This window comes from Clupea harengus, chromosome 12, assembly GCF_900700415.2.
Source record: "Clupea harengus chromosome 12, Ch_v2.0.2, whole genome shotgun sequence".
NCBI lineage: Eukaryota > Metazoa > Chordata > Actinopteri > Clupeiformes > Clupeidae > Clupea > Clupea harengus.
The window spans coordinates 23,124,865-23,147,952 of NC_045163.1; the positions used below are offsets into that span (position 1 = coordinate 23,124,865).

The following is a 23,088-nucleotide window of genomic DNA, read 5'->3' on the forward strand; positions in this document are numbered from 1 at the left end:
TGATGCATGCATGGTCTCAGGATGATGCATGCTTCTGGTGGCTTTGTGTGGTGTATCTGTTTTACATTGGACTTCGACATCTAATGCTTTAAAAAATGTCTTGAGATGTTGTTAGCGCAGTGTTTATATTCCAGGGTATGGAAATCAGAATAGATTCTTGTTGTTGATATCTGATAAAGTGTACAAGGCTACAAGCTGTATTGCTTGTTGTGTGTAGAGCTGTATGGTTGATATGCTGTAAATATCACATCTTGTTTGCACAGTTATAAAGTTGTTCAGTTCAAAAATACCATTTTCAGAGGAAAAATAAAATCTATTGTAGCATTAGTAAGCCTTAACAGTATACACGCTTGACAGTAATGTGAAGATAAGTGAAGTGTGGTCATGATCAGTCATGTCTCTTTGTTCCCTGAGGCGTTAAATACACCACAATGGGGGGGGGGGGGGGGGCACGGTGGCGCAAGCCGATAAAGCCTCTCACTCACGCGCTACATGATTGCCCGAGGGGACACAGGTTCAACAAGTCTGGCCTGATGTCATTTCCCAATCCTCTCCCCACCTCTTCTCCGCCTCGCTTCCTGTCATAACTTTACTGTCCTATCCAAATAAAGGCATAAAAAGCCCCAAAAATAAATCTTAAAAAAAAAAAAAATACACCACAATGAGCATCACAAAATAAACAGGATATTTTGGGGCCAAGCAGTGAAGCATTGTGTTCCTTTACTTATTCTTCTGGCTAGGGTGTCTATGGCATCTATGTCTGACATATTGACAATGAATTCTCTACACTCTGAAACCTGTCTGCGGCCACTCAATGTGACACTATACCACCGGCCTAAACTCTTCACAGGTTTTTCTACAATAGAAGGGATCACATCACCATCAATATAAAACCTCCCCGCCACCGTTTTAGTCCCTTACTGAAAGACACACTTCCACATTTGCTAGGTTTCACTTACATCCTTGCCCATTTCAGACTGTCACTCAACTCGGGTAACAGCCGATGGGTAAATGGAGCAGTTGCTGTCAGTGTCATCATGTCATCCATGTCAGGTCGGATGGGAGGTAACCGGGTGCCATCCTGCAGCCTTTCACCACCAACAACCCATGTGGATACCCTTATAAGTACCTCAGTTGCCATGGTGAAAGGTGGTGGTCCTTTCTGTGTGGAGTTAGCATGTTCTCCCCGTGCCTGCGTGGGTTTACTCCGGTTTCCCCCACCATCATAAAGACATGCATTGCATCGTATGAATATGAATGAATGTTGGTGGTGGTCGGAGGGGCCGTTGGCGCTGATTGGCAGCCACGCTTCTGTCAGTCTGCCCCAGGGCAGCTGTGGATACTGAGGTAGCTTACCACCACCGGTATGACTGTGTATGAATGACATCTGGACTCTGGACTCTGTAAAGCGACTTCGGGTGTATAGAGAAGCGCTATATAAGATTGAATTGATTGATTGATTGATTGATTGGTACATGATCCAGCCATGATGCCAAATGTCTCCAAATGCTGCCAGGGTGTGGTGTAGTTATTTGTTCTAAAGCACAACTGAATAATCCTCAAAATCTGCTCTGACTAACGCTGAAATCTTCTCAGAGACCTGAAAGTAGCTGAATGCCTTCCATAACAGACTGTGTGGCACTGTTACAAAGGCATTCGTGAGATCCAGAAATGCCACACGGCGGTCTCTGCCTTATGTCCTTGCTGCCTGAATTTGATGCCAAATCATGCTACTTTGTTTCCAACATTCACCTGGGATTCATGGTTTTTGCATGGAAATATCGATCAAACTATTTGCCTTGAGACAGGTCACCAACCTCCTAAATTAAAATCTTTCCTTTCACATTAAGATGACTGATGGGTCAGAATTGGTCTATGTTCTTGGCATTCTTCTCCTTTGGAATGAAAATACCACCTGGCCGATGCAACATCCTCGAAATTGTTCCATTTTTCCATTCAATCACCATGAGCTTCTATAGATATTTCAAAACATCAGGCGCTCCTTTATAGACATGATAAGGTACCCCGGTAGGGCCAGGAGACGATGCAGCACTTGCCCAGCGCACAACCTCTTTCACCTCTCTCTTTGAACTGCAACTCTTGTATGTAATGTGCTATATAAATAAAGTCTTACTTACTTACTTACTTACTTACTTACTTACTTACTTACTTACTCTCCACCTGGATGGGCCGTGGTCCATTGGTGAACTTATCTCTCCAGTTGGAGGAATGTCTGCCTTGGATCAAGCCAAGTTCAACACACCCCATGACGTCACTTTCTGCCGTCTTCGATTTTCCTCCCCATTGAATTTGATCAAAAACTCTGAAAGGTTTTCACAGGCCACAGATTTTGTCCAGTCTTTCACGAAATCTGGAAGTGAGGTAATATCTCAGCAACACTGTGATGTATCAAACCCAAACTTGATACATGGATTCAATTTAGCATCATTTCACCACTAGGAGGTGATGCAATAAGCAAAAATGTGTTTCTGCCAGTAACTGTTGATGTGTTTCCTTTAAAAAAAATATGTATTAGTTATTCTTGTGTCTGGTGGTACTGTGGTAGGTTCCAAGGCCAAGGCCATATTTGATTTTATTGAAAGGTTTTACATTTTTCACAGGCCAAATCTTCACTAAAATTACTGTTTTCCCCAATATTACTTGAGTGCAGGTATGAGGCATCACAGTATTGCTTACAGTATGAATACTGTACATACGTTTTTTGAGGCGTGTTTATGTTGAATGGAACCGACTAAACTACCCTCTGATGCGTTCTTATTTCAAACCTCTCAGTTTGAGGATTGTCATTATTATATTTCTGTATTGAATTTTTAAGTACTAAATTCCAAATAGGGGACTACTGTAAAATAAATGTTACCCTCATAGCAAGAAGCGGTGCCTTTGTTGGTGCGGAATAATTTCCAGTGCTGTCTGTCACACACAATCTCACACTCACACTCACTTTCACACTCACACTCACTTTCACACTCACACCCACACCCAATCTCACACTCACACTCACACATGCAATTTCTGTAGTTCATGACTCCTTTTAAGCACAGGCTCAGGCAGAGTCTCTCCCCCTGAATGTATTTTAGTTCATGTTTCATGTATTTGTTCTCTCCTTTGGATAAAAGTGCCTGCTAAATGACTAAATGTAAAAATATAAGAATGTAATGTTCATTTGACAAAACACCAGCAAGCAGGGTAGTAAAGCACTTGCAGACAGATCATTGTAGAGTACAAACAAGATGGCTGTTAATATCCAGGATATGCTGTTGTCTGGTTAGGCTTTGTTGTGGTTTTGAAGAAGGCAATGTGTGCCCTTTCACCTGACTTTAGCATACCATAAGGGCCTGTTGTCAAGATGTGAACACCAAACTTGGTATTTGGACTCCGGACCCCTTCCTGACAAGGGGACATGACAAGCTATAATGTCAACTATATTTATGTGGCTGCGATATTAGATTTAGACAAAAACCTTAAAAGGTTTCTGTGGCCCCAAACCTTGTTGAATCTTCCCCAAATTTGGCACAAATGATCTTCAGACAAAGCCTCACAAGGTGTCAGATTTATTTAATTTTATTTTCAAAACCATTCGTCCGTTACAGCTTATCAAACAGGAAGTGAGCTTATGTGTCGGCCAATATTTTAACAATTAACATAAAACTTGCTGAGAGTTTATGCTGATGCCCTTGAACACAGTGACCTCAAATGTCCATGGCACCTATGCCCTCCTGGGCTGCTTGGCCCCCTTCATTGCTGCCTGCAGCTATAATTCAGTGGATATTTCATCGATCATCATACACAGCTGCAATTTACAGGAAAGTGTCCTATAATATAGTTCTCTTTTTCAACAGAAGAGGGCAACGTAGGACCACACAAAAGCCTTGGTTTTGTTCTTAGGATTGCTCTTTCCCCAGATGCAGCCTAGAGAGAACTCTGAACCTGTTAAACAGTGATAGAGTTAAAAGCAAGAGCGAGTGGGTTGACACGTCTTCAGAATGTTAAAGACAATGCATCCATCTCAGGAAAGGGGAAGCCATTTTAATGATAAAGACCTGATACATTAGGGTGAATACAAGCATCGTCATGATCATTTACCATTAAAGCAGCAATATGCAAACCTGTTGAAAAGAGCAGCACTGGCCTGGTGAAATCAGTCCTCCATGTGTCCTCTTCTATGTGTGCATCCTGCAAACCCCAATGCCTGATTATGAGCTTCTCATCGGAAACTCACACAAGCATTTAAAGTCATGGGCCCACATTAAAATATACTTTTTGACACATTCCTAACAAAACATGATTTTTGCTGTAGTTGTGTTGTATGTGGCTGCTGAATGACTAAATGTCAGGTTAGAGCAAAATACCTTTGCAGTGACCAACATCATTTTGTGGAGTTGAAAAAAACAACACCAGTAAAAACACCAAGATCCTCTCCTCTCACTGATTTTAATTATAGCTATTTTTGCTATGAACTGCATCACTTCAGCCAAAAGCTCAATCAAGCTGTCAAACCATATTGTCTTTTGTCCTTCTCACGACTCTGCAGCTCCACCCCCTGCTATCCTACACAGCTGTTGTCATCAATAGAACCGTTCTCCAACAGACCTGCTGAGAAGCCTAATTAGACTGTGACAGTGCATTTTCTCCGACTGCATGCACAGTGATTGCTTTGCACAAAGCTCTATTGACTGTTGACTGTTATCCTAGGCCAGATAGTATAGTTACTAGGCTTCAGTTAGGCAAAACAGACATGGAATATTATTGATTGTGACATCACTCTACGGTTGCCTGGGCACCATACAAAATCACGTTACACAAACGGGATTAAATCCCTGCTGAATGCAGCTGCAGCATTAGGCCATATAACCAGCACTACTGCTATTACACACAGTTGGCACTGCAGCCCAACAGCTCTGTTTGAAGTCTACACTGAGTGATGTCACCTGGTAGAGCCAGCAGTATGCACACACTTCATGTTAAGCTCCAAACATAAAACAGTGTATTCCAATGCACGTTCCAAACTCAACATGTCCAAATGAGACTGTGGTTTTAGCAGTGTTATTCCCCCCGTTTCCACCATTGTGATACGAGCACACATCGCCATGGCGTGTTAATTGATGAAATGTGCAAGTCTGACAAGAATTTTGAATACATTTTGAATGGCAGCGGTGTTTTTTCGGTTATCCACATTTTGGAATATTACACGCAGTATCGCACCAAATCAGTATGTAAGAATTTCCCCTACCTTGACTTCCCCAGTATCTGGATTTCCCTTCAGAGGAAATATGATTATTTTGTTCTTACGGAGAGAGAGAAGAATTGGATGGTTTAAATTTCCAGCCTGGAGTGCAGCCATTCCATAAAACATTAATGTCTGCAAGCTTGGTGTGTGTGTGTGCATTTCCATTGTAAAAAGTCACATACTTTCCGACGTGTTTCGCTCTTTCCTGGTCTAGCGGTCTTTCTGTCGGTCAGTCAGGTATGCCCTGTCCTGCTCCTCTTTCCAGGGTTAAGAGAAAGCATACCCTGCCAAATTTCACTACTTACTTTTTCTCATTCAGACGATGAACTCCTGGACCTTAATCTGTAGTGTGTTTGATTTAAAGCAGCAGTACATAGTTCTGTTCCAAAACTAGTAAGTTAACTACCTAAAAGGCATGCAAAAACCTTGCAGACACCACCAACAGCCTAGCTGACACTGATAGAAGCTTGCCAACACACTAAATGTTGTCTTTTGGCAGTAAAGCTGGCAATGTCATGCGTGTGAAAGCTTTTCTTCCATTTTTGCAGGTTGTTCCAGCCCGGTACACAGAACTACATAGGGCATATCCTGGATGGCTAGTGGGGAATACACAGGTGTTTATCTGTCTTTCACATGATCATATGCTATCAAAATGAATTTGAGGATGGTACCAAAACTAGTTGCCTATAAAACCATACCTCAAAAAGTGTCAAATTGTTGCATAGTGTTACTTTAAGGTGTCCTCTGTACCCATCATAGTATACACTGTGATGCCTTCATGATGTGTTGGATCACAGAATTAACAGTGTCTGGATGTGTCTTACCCATGTGTTGTGGTGATTTGGTAATGACTATAGCGGTATCTCATGTAGGCTACCGCCGGACCATCAGCTCAATTACTGCAGGAAGAACACACACGCTTTTACATTGGAAGAACACACACGCTTTTACATTGGAAGAACACACACGCTTTTACATTAAAAAAACACACACGCATTTACATTGGAAGAACACACGCTTTTACATGGGAAGATCACACACGCTTTTACATTGTCTCTTTTTAATCTCTTTCCAGGCTGTGACACATTGAGCTCAGTAACTGCAACTGTTCCTCTCTCTTCTCTCTCTCTCTCCAGGCATGGCTGATTGGTCACATGTGAGGCCCAACTGAGGGCCGCTGTTGCCCTCTTGTACCCCACCACCCCCACCCCCACCCCACCGCCTGGCCTCCCTGCCAGCATGTACCGGAGGGACGGCCTGTCGGATGGAGCGAGCATCAACTCTGCCACCTCGGAGGTACAGCGCCACCTAGTGCCGTTTCTGTGTATCTGTGTATGTCCTTTGAGAATCACCATTGGTTTGGAAATATTTTTATGAACGCCCACCTGACTGGTGTAATACCCTTGACGGGCCTCTGTGCGTTGGTTTAGGGTTCCAGCTAAAAAGCTTAGTTGGATAGATACTAAGGAGTCGGGCTGGGCAGCCCTGTGTTATCCTTGGTCTCAGTCCACCTGGGCAGCCCTGTGTTATACCTTGGTCTCAGTCCACCTGGCCAGCTCTGTGTTATCCCTTGGTGTCAGTCCACCTGGGCAACCCCGTGTTATCCCCTGGTCTCAGTCCACCTGGGCAGCCCTGTGTTATCCCTTGGTGTCATTCCACCTGGTCTGATACACAATATAAAGTAACTCCAAGGCAGAAGGGACTGTTGTGGGAAGAGATGTTATGTAATACAACTCTAAAATGAGCCCTGCCCCTCGGTTCTTCTGTATGTGCAAGACTGATGCTGTCAGGATCAGGAGGCAATAACTCTGGACACAGATCCTGTGAGTGCTGTGTCTGAGACTGGCCAGTCTTATCTAATGGCTAGTGGCTGTACTGTAGTGTATTGTATTGTAGTTAACAAAGAGGATTCAGTTCAAGAATATACGCTGTTCCAAATCTCTTGCACGTGTGCTTGTCTTTTTCCCCCCTGACTCTTGGATTTAAGCTATGAGTTAATTTGGAACCTGGACTCCGATGTCTTGGCCATCTACGCACTGTGTTTGGATTTCCTTGCTGAGGGGATCCACGTTGTCTGGTTGCGTTCAGCAGGACACAGATCCTGTGACTGCAGTGCTTGAGACTGGCCAGTCTTATCTAATGACTAGTGGCTGTATCTATTTGGACATGATCAAAGCCCCTGTGCCATCATCCTGCATTGAAGTAGTTGTGCCTGATGGACAGTGTGCAGTGCAGTGGAGTGGGGTAGTTGTGCCTAATGGACAGTGTACAGTGCAGTGGGAGAGAGGCTCTTGTGCCTAATGTGCAGTGTACAGTGCAGTGGGAGAGAGGTTATTTGTCCTCTGTGGTTTTTCTGCAGTGCAATATGTCTCCCAGCTCTAGTTGGGCTTTTTGTAGCTCGAGTGCCCTTAGACACACTCTCCCTTCAGGCTTCTATACCCTAACCCTTAAACACACTCTCCCTTCAGGCTTTCCATCCCCACTGTGTGTTTCCATCTTCTTGCTAACCAAGTTGTTTCACTGGAGTGTCCTGGAGCCTCCAAAGTTTGCCTGTATGATGCAACGCAGCTGTTTCCAATTAGTGATGTGGAAAGATTACAGATCGCGACCATGTTTTGTATTGTTCTGGACTGGAGAGCTGCATTATGTCAACAAATGGCTGGTCCTGAGACGAACTGAGACTCTGCAGCACAAAGACCGACATGGTGCTCTTGGCATCCGGTGGATCCGCCCAACATGGTCCCGTCATTACATGACCCGTGTGAAATGGTAGTTGTAGAGCTAACCCAGAAGACCCTTGCTAACTGTGTTTGGAGATTTGCTATCAGCATAAAGGGGATCTGAAAGCAATTTTTTTCAGTACAGGACTTTCACAGATTCAAGTATTGCGGATATTCACATATATGAAGTGAAATCTGTTCAAATTTGAGCTGGTGTCCACAAATAGAGTGTGTGTGTTGCACTCCTGTGTACAGGCCTGTTGATGCGCTAGCTGTAGAATGAAATGATCTGCCCCTTTTCTGCTTGTGTCACTACAGTTCTCTAACAGTGTGTGATGGGTCATACTCTGGATGTAGAGAAATAGCCCCACCCAATGGCCTGAGGTTCGGTGAAAAACGATGGCCAGTTTATACCTCTTGTAATATGGTATTGTAGTTAATGGCATGGTGTAGGGCTTGTCAAGCCATCGTCAGTGTGTAGGGCTTGGCAGTGTGGCTTAGGCCGAAACGCGTCTGTCGATTAACTGGTCAAAATAAATAAGCAATGAGACAAGCTTGAGAGTGCGTTTTTTTCTACTTTAAGTTAACAGTCTTTTACACTCGCACCCAAATCGTCTTTTTTTTTTTAAAGTAGAGCGCGCCTATCCTTACAAATGCTGTAGGGTTAGGCATCACTCATGCTGAAGGTTTATTTAACACTAAAAACTGTAGAGGCTGTACTGTAGACAAAGAGGATTCAGTTAAAGAGTATGCTGTTCCATATCTCAAAGAGAATTCAGTTAAAGAGTATACGCTGTTCCATATCTCAAAGAGGATTCAGTTCAAGAGTATATGCTGTTCCAAATCTCTTGCACGTATACGTGTCTTTTCCCCTGACTCTTGGATTTAAGCTACGAGTTAATTTGGATCCTGGACTCCGATGTCTTGGCCATCTACGCACTGTTTGTAGATTTCCTTGCTGAGGGGATCCACGTTGTCTGGTTACGTTCGGCAGCCGCACAGAGCAGCCCTGTTCCAACTCATTTCCTTTGGCTCTCTGAGGAGAGAAAACAGACAAGTGTCTCAGAGTTGGACGCTATTAGTTCTGCCCCCAGGGTCTGGCTCCCCAGGCTGACTCTGAGGCCTGCCAGAATGGCCTTGCCATCGCCGTCACCGCAGGGGATAAGTATTAAGGGTGCTGTTTGTTTGTTTGTTTGTTTGTTTGTTTGTTGTTGTTGTTGTTTTCTTTGTTGTATTCTTGCTGTAGCTGGTCGCTCTCCATGGTTCTGACCCAGAATCTTCTCTACCTGTGACCGCAGAAGATAGGCAGAGGTTGCTCGTTCAAGTAGATGGAGCTCACAGAGTCCACCCTTACGTGAGGGGAGCTAGCGTGGCTGCCCAAGAGAGTATGTGGTAGCAGGGGTAGTGAACAGCCAATCTGCTGTGGCCCGAGGCACTGTGGTTACAGCAGCAGTTGGTGTGACTCGATATTCCAGACCTTTGAGTAAATGTTTGATTAATCTCGGTGAGCGTTAGATTTGATAGCTTGTAGTCTCACTTGCCTTCTCTCTGTATGGAGTCTCAGCATAATATAAGCCACAGAAGGCCACCTTCTAGAATCTGATACGATATCTGATAAGTAATATATGCGTAAGTAACACCATTGATGTCTGCTCAGCGGGGACCAAGGGGTTTCTGTTGTTAAGTGCACTGCTGAGTTTGCGCATTGGAGCTTGAATTTTAGAGAAACCGAAAATATAAAGGAAGGCAGGGAAGATGAAGTAAGTTTCGGTCTCCTAGTCACACACAACCAAATGGCCGTAGTCTGTAAACCATAGCTAAATGCTAAATTTGCCACTGTGTGCAGTCCAGCCATTTTACTATGTCGCTCTGTTTTGAAGATGTGATGAGACTACGCAAGATGAGAATTAGATCCGTAGGTTGGGTTCAGTTATGCCAATGCTTCAGCCCTGAGCCTTTTTTCTCCCTCTGTCTTGAATTGAACAATGTCAACATGTGTTGTCTTCTCCCTTCAGTGTAGCAGCAGCTCTGAGTCTCTCGAGGGGCCCGGCGTGGACTACGCCAAGAGTTACGATGCCGTTGTTTTCGACGTGCTGAAGGTCACGCCAGGGGAGTTTGCGGTGAGTATCCCAGTTCAGCCGAGTGCATTTGGCACGTATTATCTGCTATCTAATTAGGATTAATGCAAGCTTGATTTTCTTTATATCCAGGCAATCTGATGCCCTCATGCTTTTAAACAGGCTTTCAAGATGTATTTACTCAATATTTAGGTGTATTGTATTCGTTGATGTTGTCAAGTACAAAAAAGGCCTATCTGAAAAGTAAAAAATAAAAAACAAGTGCACACATCTGTGATAACTTAGTGCATTCTGGTGAGGTGAAACTGAATCGCTTGCTTCTGTCTGCTTTGTCTCTTGGCGCAGAGCCAGATCACGCTGATGGATGCCCCAGTGTTCAAGGCCATACAGCCAGAGGTAAGAGCTTGTCAGCTGATCAGGATGTGTCAAGTCAGGACACACAACTCAGACCACACAGCACATAGGGCCTTAATATCTGCTTGTGCTGCTGGCTGCAGTATGATTCCCATGCACTCACCGTGTTCCCGTTAACGCAAACACTTTCATCAGTTGCTAATTGTCCATTCCTAGCCGTCATTATGTCAGTTCATTTGGTGTTGAGTTTGGACTCAGGGGTGGTAAATATTCCTTTTCTGGCGTTGTGCTGTCAAATCTGCCCGAGCTGGAGCAAATTCACAGTTGCAAAAAGTTTAAAAGCTTTGCTAAACCTCGCGAATATTCCTGGCTTAGGAAAACATCGGTTAAGCACGATTACTGCGTGAGTCTCGTAAAAAGCTCAGCTGGAGCTGCGCGGCAGCCGGCGGCCTCGTCAGGACACCGCGACTCAGCCTCGGCTCCGCGACCTCCGTCTCCGTGCCGACACACGGGCCAGAACATTACACGATGAGATGTGCCGGCATACACGGCTATTTCCACCCCGCCTGACCTCAGCCAAGCGGCTTCAGCTCGCAAGGTTTGATTTAATTTGTTGCTGCTCAGCTCTGTTTCTAAGCCTATGATAAGCATATGGTTCGTATGGCTGGAGACCATGTGGTTCAATGGCCTTATCATATAGGCCTGGGATTGTACTTTAAGCCAAGTTACTGTTGATTTGATATGGATATCGCAATGGCATTGGAAATGCAGTTATGCGAAAGCACCAGATACATTGTTTGAGATGGAAATTTACAACATCTGGTGAGAGTTATGGTGAAAAACAGGACTGGGCCTCAAGCCTAGATAGTGTCAGATCAGGGGTGTTTTACCAAGCAGGACTACTGAGTTATAATAAACTTGAAATGGCATATTTGTGTGCAAGTCCAGATATGCAGAAAAAAGCAAAAGTCTTGCTTTGTGAAATACTTCACTTCTCTTTTAGACATCAACATAGCCATTATGTCATAGTCAGTGTTGTTGAAGGATTTCCCACAGCCAACTGACTGAATCCTTTTAAAGCTTGTTTCCAGTTAAAGATTAGATATCTCCTTTAGCCCCAACAGAAAATAAGCCCAGAATGTCCAGTAGTTGGCTCACGCTGTACCTCAAATGAATGCCAGAGAAATTAAACGCACAGTTCCCAGTCCACAGACCTTCTCAGGCCCCCGCTCATATGGCTCAGGTTAACTCATCACCTGACTGAAGTGACGTCAGAAGAAGTACTTGATGACTGGGTTACATTTAGAACATGACATTCCATTATATTTGTTATATGGACCATAAAACATCTAGTGCGTATAGAAGTGTTGGCGGTACAAAACCTACCAAAAGTAGCACTATGACCATGATCAAGGGAAGATGATGGTTTTTTATAGGCCAGTAAACTATACTGATACCATAACCTATCTAGTGGTTGTAGTAGTGCTGGCACATTCCATTATATTTATTATATGGAGCATAAAGCATGGTTGTAGTACAGTAGTGTTGGCTCTACCAAACCTTTTTAAGTGATTGCACCAAAAATAGCTCTATGACCATGATCAAGAGAAGACTTTAATGATGGTTTTTATAGGCCGGAAAACTATACTAATACTAATTAAGACACATGTGACAATCTTAGGAAGGAGGCATATTAGAATAGACAGGTCTCATATGGACATGACATGACATATAGGTTGGTATGACCAGGAAAAATGGCAAAAGCTGCAGTTAATCTTGTCTATGCTTCATGCATTCTCTGGGACTTTACAAAGTCGGGTCAACTCCAACTGGAAAGGTACCCTTCAGTGTGACATTGTAGTTATAGGTGATCTTCAAAAGTCCAGTTTCTATGATCTTTGCGCTCGTAAAGATTTCTAAATTTCGTTGAAAGGCTGCACATACTTCTATTGGCCACTGAGGACCCAGTCTACTCCACCAATCAACACCTTGCCTGTTTGGCTAATAAGGTGTGTTTACATGAGAAAATCCATTAGTCAGCGAACATCTCTCCAGCAGTCTCTTGTTAAACAGCCACTGAAATGTTTAAAAGAAGAAAATGACGTGAGAAACGTTTTTTTAGCCAGAATTCAAACCATACACTCAGTCTGGATCTCAGACGATTCAGCTGCACGCACGCAAGACTGATTCAGGATCCATGGAATAAAACCGATTCATGAAACTTATAAATGACTCACTAGAGCATGACAAAAGTCAAGTCCATAACAAAACCTACAGATAAGGAGAAAACTGACTCTGAGAATGTTTTTCATGGGCAGACTCCATGACATTCGGACATTAAAATGTGATTTGCGTTGTGCTTCTTTCGATACTGAGGGAGTGATCATGATGGTCTGTCATCTTTGTTTGACAAGATGTCTGTCTCCACATTTTATTCCGACTAAATCAAAATAGTCACTACAAAAAATGTAATACCACTTTACAACAGATGAGAGGTATAAACTAGACTCTGGACCAGCCGCTTCTCGTAACACATGTGCCTAGTTCTAAACTGTAAACAAATTTGTCAGCTTGTTCATTATTTACTATCAGTTTATATACAGTCTATATAAACTATGATGTCAGTGTTTGTGATGGAAGTGAGAGATTTGTGTCTTCTGTTGACACTTTGGATTAAAAAAAAAAAATGTTCTTCTATTGCGGATGGCTGATGTTTACGCATTGCATGAGTTTCTAATGCAGTTTCATTTATTGCTTGTTTCCAACAGTCTCGGCCAAACTGTTAACTGAAGTTTCCTTGAGTCTGTAAATTTGTTATTTCTAATAACACACTCCCCCCTTTTGCTGGGGAATTACACGTGTAGCTGACTAGACAGTGATGCTGTCATCGTCATGGTGACCTTTCTTACAGTTTTCTTACTGTTCTGTTTCATGATTCTAATGAGGTTGTCAGTTGCATTGTTCATCACTGTGCACTGAAATCAATGGCAAAATGGTACTTTCTGTTCAGCTGTCAACAAGGCCAATGTGATTTGTAGCATGTTATTTAACACGTCTAATTCCCACGTTTGATATATGGAATATTATTGGATCTAGCCTGCTTTATTTCCCCTGGGTTACTTTTATGGGTAGACAAACAAGCCAGCCCCCTGGCTGAAATTAGAGGTGTGTGGTTTAAAAACCTGTGTACTGTACCAGGAGTTCAGTGAAAAGGCCAAGGAAGCAAGCCTGCGGAGGCTAAGGGGGAAATATTTTCCTGGGGGAAAAGTCCTTCATAACAGGTGGCAGGTCAGGGCCAAGTGGTTCCTGATAGTCATCTCCACTCTCATTGTTAGCCGCATAGTCCAGCTTGAAGTTGACCAAGCCAGGCGACTGTCAGACCTTCCTTAGGAACAAACTAATGGGCTGAGTAGTATGGAGAAGGTGTTCTGTCAGTGTTGTGGGCTCCGTGGGAATTGTAGTGTGATGCTGCACTGCTCATCTGTGAGCTAAAAGAAGATCGATCGGATTAGATTCTGCTCTGTGTTTTACGTCTGGTAGTCTTTGATGTCTTGGCCCTCAATCATTGTACAAGGCCCCAGAGTAGGATTTCTCATCCCACTCTGAGGCCCCAGAGAAGGATTTCTCATCCCTCTCCACTCTGCTGTTGTACAGTGAATCCTCTTGCATGTACTGCAATAACACTAACACTCGTGCACCTGCACTTGATAGGGTACTTCATATGTTGATTTATTTGTCTGCGGAATGTCTGCTGATTTATTTATTTGTTTTTTGCATGTTCCTGTGGTCTGGCTTTGATTACTGCTCTGTTGAGAAAGGTCCTTGCAGGTAGGAATTTCGTGGCACCACGTACTGTGTGTGTGTGTAGTGTACACATCATATTAAAATACTTGATCTTGTGCACACAAAATCCCAGTGTATCTAGGGGTCATTTAAATAAACACAGATCATAGACAGAGGGGAACGAGCCAACCAGAAGGCGTGAAGAATGGGGTTTTCGTCATAAGATCTCCCACTGCTTGCCAATGCTTCGTTGGTTTTCACTGGGCTTCACAGAAGTTTATTGGCCTTCAAAGCTACTTTTTGTTTGGAGTTTCTCTACAATGCTAGTTTTTCTCAGTTTTTGTATAGAGTGACGATTTTGTGATGAATTGATGTCAGTGTTGTTCATGCTAACTTTGTGTCTTCAAAAGAACATCAGCCGATGACAATTGATTCTTACGGCTTTAGCGGTTCTGTGGAGAGGTTTAGTCAAGCCCTGTGGGGCATAGCAGATCAGATTCACAGAACACACTGACGGCCAATGAGATCATGAAGTTCACTCTGTTTGTGTTTATGTTTGTGTGTCTGTGTGTCTGTGTGTGTGTGTGTGTGTGTGTGTGTCTGTGTGTGTGTGTGTGTGTGTGTGTGTGTGTGTGTGTGTGTGTGTGTGTGTGTCTGTGTTTAAAGGAGCTTGCCAGCTGTGGGTGGAACAAGAAGGAGAAACACGTCCTGGCGCCTAACGTGGTGGCTTTCACACGCCGATTCAATCAGGTGAGTCCCCATTCAGCTTTGGTGCTTTAAAACACCCGGCTGGACATGACGCACACAATGGTGCTTTAAAACACCTGACTGGACATGACGCACACAATGTCTGCTAAGCTTGTTCAGTAGTGTTAAACTGAAAAACACGGACACAGATGTCTTAGACACAGCAAGGAGCCCCCCAGAGCAGTTTCTTGCTGGGGTTAGACCTGACAGTCTAAAATAATATAGTTTCTGTCTCATTGCTCACCACTTTCTGAATCCGAACTGCGTTCAGGTCGAAGTAAATTCAAATGAATTGCTACGTTATTCAGGTGGTCCTGCTGTTAATGGCTGCTTCTTTCCTTGTGTCATAGCTCTGGAGGTTTGTGTTTATATATTCTTGTGTGATGCACGTCCAAAAGGCCATAATGATATGTCTGTGTTGCGCTATTATTTTTGCTCTGTAATGTGTTATTCTTGACTTAAAAGGGTAATTATTTCAGTTTTCTATTACTGTTCACCGATTAATACGGCCTCCATAATTGCAGATACAATAAACAAAAGATGTAAGTTGGGTGGAGGATTGGATGGAGGCTGCCCAACCCAGCCTGCTACTGGAACACTTGTTGACACGACTCGCTTCTGTTTTCACTACACAGGGCATCATTTTAACCATTAGTGCTAATGATGTGTTTTCCGAAGCTGAGAGAACAAAAAAAATTAAATAAAATATAAAGTCATCAACCATTTTTGCCCAGATTTTGAAGTTTTGGAACTCATCTGTGCATCGTTACCCCGTCCCATACACTGATCCCCTGTCATAACGTGCTGGAGCATGACGACACGTTTTCGCCACTGAGCGCTTACCTCACCGGGCTGGCTGGCTCCCGCCAGTGGTACAGTAGGTAATTGGCTCCCTATGCCCATTAGCGCAAAGACCCTGCAGCTGTTCCACGGGCTTTGTGACTATGTCTGTATAGACATGAACGTACCATGAAGCCATTACCAGCCCCTCATGCTATGGCGTCGTCCTAATCCAAAGCAGACAATATAAATCATCCCCACGCAGAGGGGCGAAAAGTTTTCCGCTGATCTGTGCACCTTAGGTAGCGGCAGATTACTTAGAGTTATTACCCGTCGACGCCCTCACCGCTTTTCTCTACTAGGGCATGTAAGATGTTTGGCAGAGGATGTGAAGAGTGACATAAAGAGATGCGTGTTTCAAGCAGAGGTGAAAGATCATGTCTGGTTAAGGTTTCTCTAGCATCGCTGCCTAGAGTGTGTGGAGACTCGAGAGGGACGTTTCAATGAGAAAGGTCAGGATAGCATGAAGGGCCAGATTTGGACTTTTGGAAAGGCGAAGGATCCTGACCTGTGAACACTTTGACTCGTAACTTTGGCTGGAGTTGGGGTGACTTATGGTTGAGGTCGTCCTGACTAGGTCAGAGGGAGGGAGAGGTCATTAGGCTGTGTGAAGGGATGGGGAATTATGTTGTGGGACACGGAGGAAGAAGGAAAACTGTTGATGGATAGTCTGTCGTTTGTTTGCTTTCAATACAGAATTATTGTATCGATTTCGTCTAGGGTTAGTAGACAAAATCTGTTCTGCTGAGGTGTTTATGCAGTTATGTGCCCAGCGGTGCCGTGTAGTTATTCCAGTATTCATGAAGGATTATTAATCTCTTTTGGCTTTGCCTTTTACAGAGACACTAAAAGTCCATGAAAGTGATGGTTCTTGATGAAGGAAAAAACAGAAACGTAGCCACTTAACGGCCTGGTGCTTAAATACCTAACCCTGGAGATGCGCCAGACATGGCAGGAATGAAGTCCAGAGGAAAGGTGGTGATTCACGTAGAGAATTATTACAGTTCAGCACTAATGCCTGAGGTGTTTTTGTAGCAGTAGCATTGTAGCATTTTGTAGCAGTGGCTCTGCCTCATCAGCCAAACAGCCAGACTGTTGAGTTGACTCTGAATGGCTTCAATAGGTTTGTCAGTGATAGTGAGGTTGTGTCGGTGAGGTTTTTGGGTTAAGGATATTCTCAGCTATCAGATGTTGAGTGTAGTAAGTAGATCCCGAGCACATGATTTGAATTTTTTTTTAATGTTGATCTGTACATGTGAAAACTGTGAAAAGTTGTATTTAATTGAATTGAATCAGAAATCCTATCCCCTAATACAACACCAGTTAACTCTATCCCGAGCATACATACAGGCCGTTCTAATGATCTAATTTCCTCTTTTGTCATGCTGATGTTCTGCACAGGTCATAGGTCATCATGCTCCCAGGTCGTGGGTACGGAGTGCAGCGCATGTTTCCTGGCAGATTTATGGGAAAGACATCCATTTGGCCAGACGTAGTAGTTGATAATTTCGCAGCGTTCTGACATATTTACAGCTCCAGCGGGGGCCGTTCGTCCGGTGGCACTCCGTGAATGAGCAGCCTGTGTGAAAAAAGATTTCAAGTGATTGGAGTGCTGGAGAAAAAAAGTGTATTTCCACACGTGTTTTTGTCAGTAAGCGGATTTTTTTTCTGGTCCCCCCGGCACAGCACCTGAAGCGCCTGTGTTGTGCCGGGAATGGCTCCCCTGTTACTCCCAGGTTTACAGCTTGTTTAATTAGAAATGGAGTTTGCAGAGAAAATATCGCCGCTTGTCGGCCACACAGCGCCTGAGCCCCTGAGAGCAGGCGTCCAGCCTCGGGGCCGTTCGCTCAGATTTACTCTCGACGACGAATGTTTCCTCGCAGACATCTTTAAGCTATTACACAAATAAACAAGTAGCTGTAGACGTTTCCATCAGGAGACAGAAACTCTCCCAGCAGGTTTGGGTAATGTGTGTCTGTGTGTGTGTTTGTGTGTGTGTGTGTGTGTGTAGCGGGGCCTGGCCGAGTTGTGAAATTGAGGTCAAAAGCAGTTCATAGAACTTTAATGTAACTCACTGTCAGTTCCGTTCTTGTTCCATAAGTCACTATTTGGCTGCTGAAAGAATTTACAGCCTGGGCCATAAAACGCCTGACCTTCTGATTTAAATGCTCATTTCTTAATTGCTGACAAATATGTTGTCAATTCATTCGTCATCGTCAAGGGTTTTTTGTATACACATACTCTAAATCTTCAGTTATTGGCTGACATGCAGGGCTCTGTTCAAGAACTACTTGGGCAGTAATTGTTAGGTACCCTGTTTATTTGAACAATACATAATGCATAAATCTTTCCAGTATGGGGCCGTCTCTCACGTTAACTGCTTAGTTTTGTTTGAAAACTACTCAGGGAAAGGTAATGATAATTGATAACAGAACCTGTGGCCTCTCTTTCTAATGTAATTTAGATGAAATCATGAACATCTGTATGCGCATGCTTCTTCTTGGAAAGATGCTTGTAAATAAGCAGTGGCAGCCCAAGCACCACGCTTTAGTCCGTGGCAATACATGCAAAAAGATGAATTGATTAAAAAAAAAAGATTTATGCATTTATTATACATTTTCAGTAATTTCCTTTGCATAAGACTTGAGCTGATTAGTGATTTCATAACTGATTTGATTTCTTTAGGTGAGCTTCTGGTTGGTGATTTAGTGATTTCATAACTGATTTGATTTCTTTAGGTGAGCTTCTGGTTGGTGATTTAGTGATTTCATAACTGATTCGATTTCTTCAGGTGAGCTTCTGGTTGGTGAGAGAAATCCTCACAGCTCGGACTTTGAAGATTCGGGCAGAGATTCTGACCCATTTTATTAAAATCGCAAAGGTGAGTGCACATTCCTCAGAATCTGCTTTCAAAATGTTCCTTTACATTTGTTGTGAAGAATTAAACAGAAGCTGTCCATGTGCAGTCTATAGCACATCTGTGTGCAACACGTTTGCCTTGTCTGAAAAATACAAGCATGGACAATGATCATTTGTAACTGTAATGTCACCAAATGATAATTCTGGTAGCTGATTTTGTCCAATATATTTGCCCTAGCATTTAAAGAGCAGACTGATAAAAGTGACAACCTCTACATTGGTCACTGTACAGTGTATTTGCATTTGGTGCTCAGAAAACACCACAAATAGTGCTTTTTACTTTATTTGTCTGTGAAGTGGGAGTAGAAAAACTGCTTTGTAGGAATGAGTTTTTGAGATCTAAACATTCATCTCTTTGAGTCCAAGATTAATAACTGATTTCCTTTCGTTTTTTTCCCCTTTAGTTCATCATTGCCAAGTTTTTGCAAACCAGTTACTTATCTGAAATTATCATAATATAAAAGTATATAATCTTTTGTGTCTGCCTCATATATTTTGCCTCGGCTCATATCCCCCAACAACGTTTTGTCCTCAAAGTGACCACGTCGACCATTTGGAAAGCACTGTTTTGATTTCTAAAGCAGAACACTAAACTCTGCTCACACAAATAGTTCATCCATGACCACATGGGAATGCTTGTACTCGGTGAGGATGGTGCAGCAGGAGCTCGAGCTAGAATGAGTCCAAAGCCTAATCTGATCTAAACTGATCTGAAAGAGCAGTTCAAGTAAAACGTGTCCCTGTAGTATTGTGTCCCTGGAACGTGCTTGGCTGTGTGCATGTAATTTATGCACCATCAATTCACAGCATGTACCTGTTGGAAAGATGCAGCACAAATCCTGATGATAAGGCCTCTGTGTCCTTAATGATGGTTGCGGGCGTGATTCTGGACAGCTGGCTGACAGTATAACGCAAAGACACCATCACTGACAGCATCTCTCAGCTGACTACTGTCCAATCAGAGTGTAGAAACGGAGGGAGTTCCTCCCTCAGGTCATAACGTGGGAGTTTGATGAGAACACTGCATCATCTCTGCCGAGAGACAGCAGGGAACTCGTAAAAAAAACCTGAAAAATATGCAAGAGCACATAAAAACCATCAACGTGCTGTTCAAAAGGCATTACTGTTCTCCTCTACTACTCCCTAAGAGCTGAACCATTAAAGAAGAATTTAAGATGTGGGTGGTTTTTCAGGACATTTTTAGTGTTGCTGGATGATGCCAACAGATGCAATTTGAATATTCTGTATTATTGAGGCCATTGGATAATTTAATAGCTAGCTATTTACACATTTAGAGGCCACTATAATTTTTTGTCACTATATAAATTGGTCTGTTGTCACAGATCCAGGTACATATTCTTTGCGCAGTCTCCATTTGTCTCTTGCGCCCGTTTAGGTATTTTATTCTAGTAGTTCAAAGTCTACATTTTATTTTCCACTTTCTTGAAATGTAGATGATGAGAAAATGTTTACCTGAAAAAAGAATAACATTATGCTAAACAAATTCCTCGCAGAAAAGACCTCTATTGTGTAAGTAATGCCAGTTGATGATGATTGTGATCGGTCAAAGTGCTGAAGCAAATAGAGGTCCACATTTGTAAATGCATAACTCCGTCGTCATTCGAAGCACTTCTAACCTCTGCAACTTCTGCATATTAGGATTCAGGGTGCCTGTGCAGATTAGCGGCTTGCCCCCCAAATACATACAGTTACCTTAGCAACTCATTAGTTTACATTAACACACCCTAGCAACTGCCAACTGTGAAGATGGCTTCCTAAGGCAGAGTTGGGTAGCTAGTTTAACTGGCATGAGACCTTGACCATGACTGCGCCATGATTTATTACTAATATTATAATATAATAATATATACTAACAATATAATAATAATAATAATAATATAAAATATAAATACTATAATAATAATATACAATTATCATTAATAACGTATTATTATACTAGCAATCTTTGCTGGCACTCACTCACTATTCTGTAATATGCTGTTTCATGTGGGAAGGAAGACACACAGAACTTTGCTGTGATTGAAGGCTAAGTTAGAATGGCAATTTGTTATCAATTACGGATTGTTTTTGATCTGACATTTGTTGCGGATTTCATATGTGAAAGAGACTTATTAAAAACCATGAGGTAAAATACAGGCTTTGGTTGGTTGTTTAAAAACTCCAGCATATTGTCATGATTACTTTTTTTTTATTCCTTTACCCCTTCAGAAACTATTGGAGCTGAACAACATTCATGGCCTGGTCTCTGTGGTCTCTGCCCTGCAGAGCGCACCGATCTTCAGACTCAGCAAGACCTGGTCGGTAAGCAAAGCCATCTTTTATGCCATCTTTATTTGCCCTCACTTTGTGAAGTCAGTGTATCTCTGGGAAATATTTGCAATTGATATGCACTGGAGGTGTGCATCTGGAAGTGTAGCATTTGTGCTAATTAGGGGGGGAGACAGTGGTACAGGAGGTAGAGAAGTCGTTTAGTAATCAGAAGGTTGCTAGTTCGATTCCCTGTCGAAGCGTCCTTGAGCAAGACACTGAACTCCTAATTGCTCCTGATGTGCAGTGTGCCATCAGTGTAAATGTAAAGTTGTAAGTCACACATATGTAAGTCGCTTTGGATAAAAGCGTCTGCTAAATGAGTAAATGTAAATGTAAATGTAATTATCAGCTAGAGAAACATGTGCTACCTTGCAATCCTGACTACATTTGCTCTGTATCTTGGCAATGAATAGGACCCAGTGGAGTTTCAGCGGTAGCAGATTAACCTGCATAACACCCCTACGTGGTTGTAAATTCTCTGAGCGGTGTTGTCATCAGCATGTTGTACTTGCTCTTATTTGAGACCACGTGTTACAATAAACATTTACTCATTTTTACAACGTAGAGTCAAGTCCGTTCATCTTCGTGGAAAGAAAAACAAGGGAAGCTGTCGAAAGTCAGCGCCACAGAAACTCTTAGGTGTTAAGTACACTGAGGAGAGCCTCCACAGAAACTCTTAGGTGTTCAGTACACTGAGGAGAGCCTCCACTGTAATTCTGTTGGGTGAGAAAAATGAATCCTGAAATGCCATGCATAGCTGCTGCTTTAAAATATGAGGGGGGAGTGAGTGAGGGAGGGAGGGAGAGAGAGAGGGAGAGGGAGGGAGGGAGGGGGGGGGGGAAGAGAGAGAGAGAGAGAGAGAGAGAGAGAGAGAGAGAGAGAGAGAGAGAGAGAGAGAGAGAGAGAGAGGGGGAGAGGGGGAGGGAGAGGTGTAACGTTTTCAGGTACAGACACAATAGGAACCCAAAAGCACGACAGACACAGAAAGTAGTTTTGCGTTTCTTTACTTGGTTATAACACAACAGAGTCAAACCCTGGTCATCAGCCCAGTGTCTCAGTAATACTACAGTGAAGCAGGCAGAGTTATCCGGGGAACAGGCAGGCAGAGTCGAAACCGGGAGATCCGTCCGTTCAGCAAACCATTCGACAAGGAGCGGGCAGAGTAATCCGTAAACGATGGACAGGCAGGCAGGGTCAAAACCGGGAGATCCGTCCGTACAGCAAACCATCCGACAAGGAGCAGGCAGAGTAATCCGTAAACGATGGACAGGCAGGCAGGGTCAAAACCGGGAGATCCGTCCGTACAGCAAACCATCCGACAAGGAGCAGGCAGAGTAATCCGTAAACGATGGACAGGCAGGCAGGGTCAAAACCGGGAGATCCGTCCGTACAGCAAACCATCCGACAAGGAGCAGGCAGGGTATCCGTAATCGGTGGACAGGCAGGCAGGGTCAAAACCGGGAGATCAGATAATACAGCAGACAATTCAGACGAGGGGCAGGCAGAGAAAACGGAATCCGAGGTACAGTCCAGGGTCTAAATACAGGGTAATCAGGTTTATGGTTAACAGACAAATCGCGGGGAAGCTTGGCAAAACACACAAGACAATCTGGCAAAGAACAGATGATAGCGGGCAGGTATAAATACGCCGCACCTAATGCGGAGATGAGCTGCAGGTGCAGAGATGGGCGGAGATTAACAGGTGAGAGAGATGAGGAGATTGCCGAGCATGTAGGCGTAGCCGGATCTGAAATGACAGGGGATGATAACACATGAACACAACCCAGATGAAAAACAAACTAGAATTCAGGGGAATTCGTGACAAGAGGAGAGAGAAAAGAGAAATAGAGGGAGAGAGGAGAGGAGAGGAGAGAGGGAGAAAAGAAAGATAAAGGAGAAAGATATCTGGGAAACGTGAAAAAGGAGTAGGCATTCATCATTGACAAGATTCTAAAAACATATTTAAAACATTTGGGCATGGGGTGGCACTGTTGGGACTTATATCAGGAGGGGTGTGACCCCTGGAATGAAGATTGCCCTCCTGAGGGGCATCTGGCCATAAGAGTAA

The 23,088-nt window shown here is 43.4% G+C and overlaps 1 protein-coding gene across 3 annotated transcripts in view; it reads left to right on the forward strand.

Annotated features, from left to right (window-relative positions):
• LOC105911107 (ras-specific guanine nucleotide-releasing factor RalGPS1-like) overlaps window positions 1-23,088 on the forward strand; it is an 83,082-nt gene that overhangs the window by 7,335 nt on the left and 52,659 nt on the right. For 2 of the 3 annotated variants that reach the window (XM_042709375.1, XM_042709377.1), the window contains exons 2-8: window positions 5,797-5,862; window positions 6,385-6,544; window positions 9,984-10,088; window positions 10,392-10,442; window positions 14,850-14,933; window positions 18,562-18,651; window positions 20,919-21,011. In XM_042709375.1, coding sequence (XP_042565309.1) covers window positions 6,488-6,544; window positions 9,984-10,088; window positions 10,392-10,442; window positions 14,850-14,933; window positions 18,562-18,651; window positions 20,919-21,011 — 480 coding nt within the window. In that variant the 5' untranslated portion in view covers window positions 5,797-5,862; window positions 6,385-6,487. The remainder of the gene's footprint in view (window positions 1-5,796; window positions 5,863-6,384; window positions 6,545-9,983; window positions 10,089-10,391; window positions 10,443-14,849; window positions 14,934-18,561; window positions 18,652-20,918; window positions 21,012-23,088) is intronic. The other variant, XM_042709376.1, reaches the window with a different exon arrangement.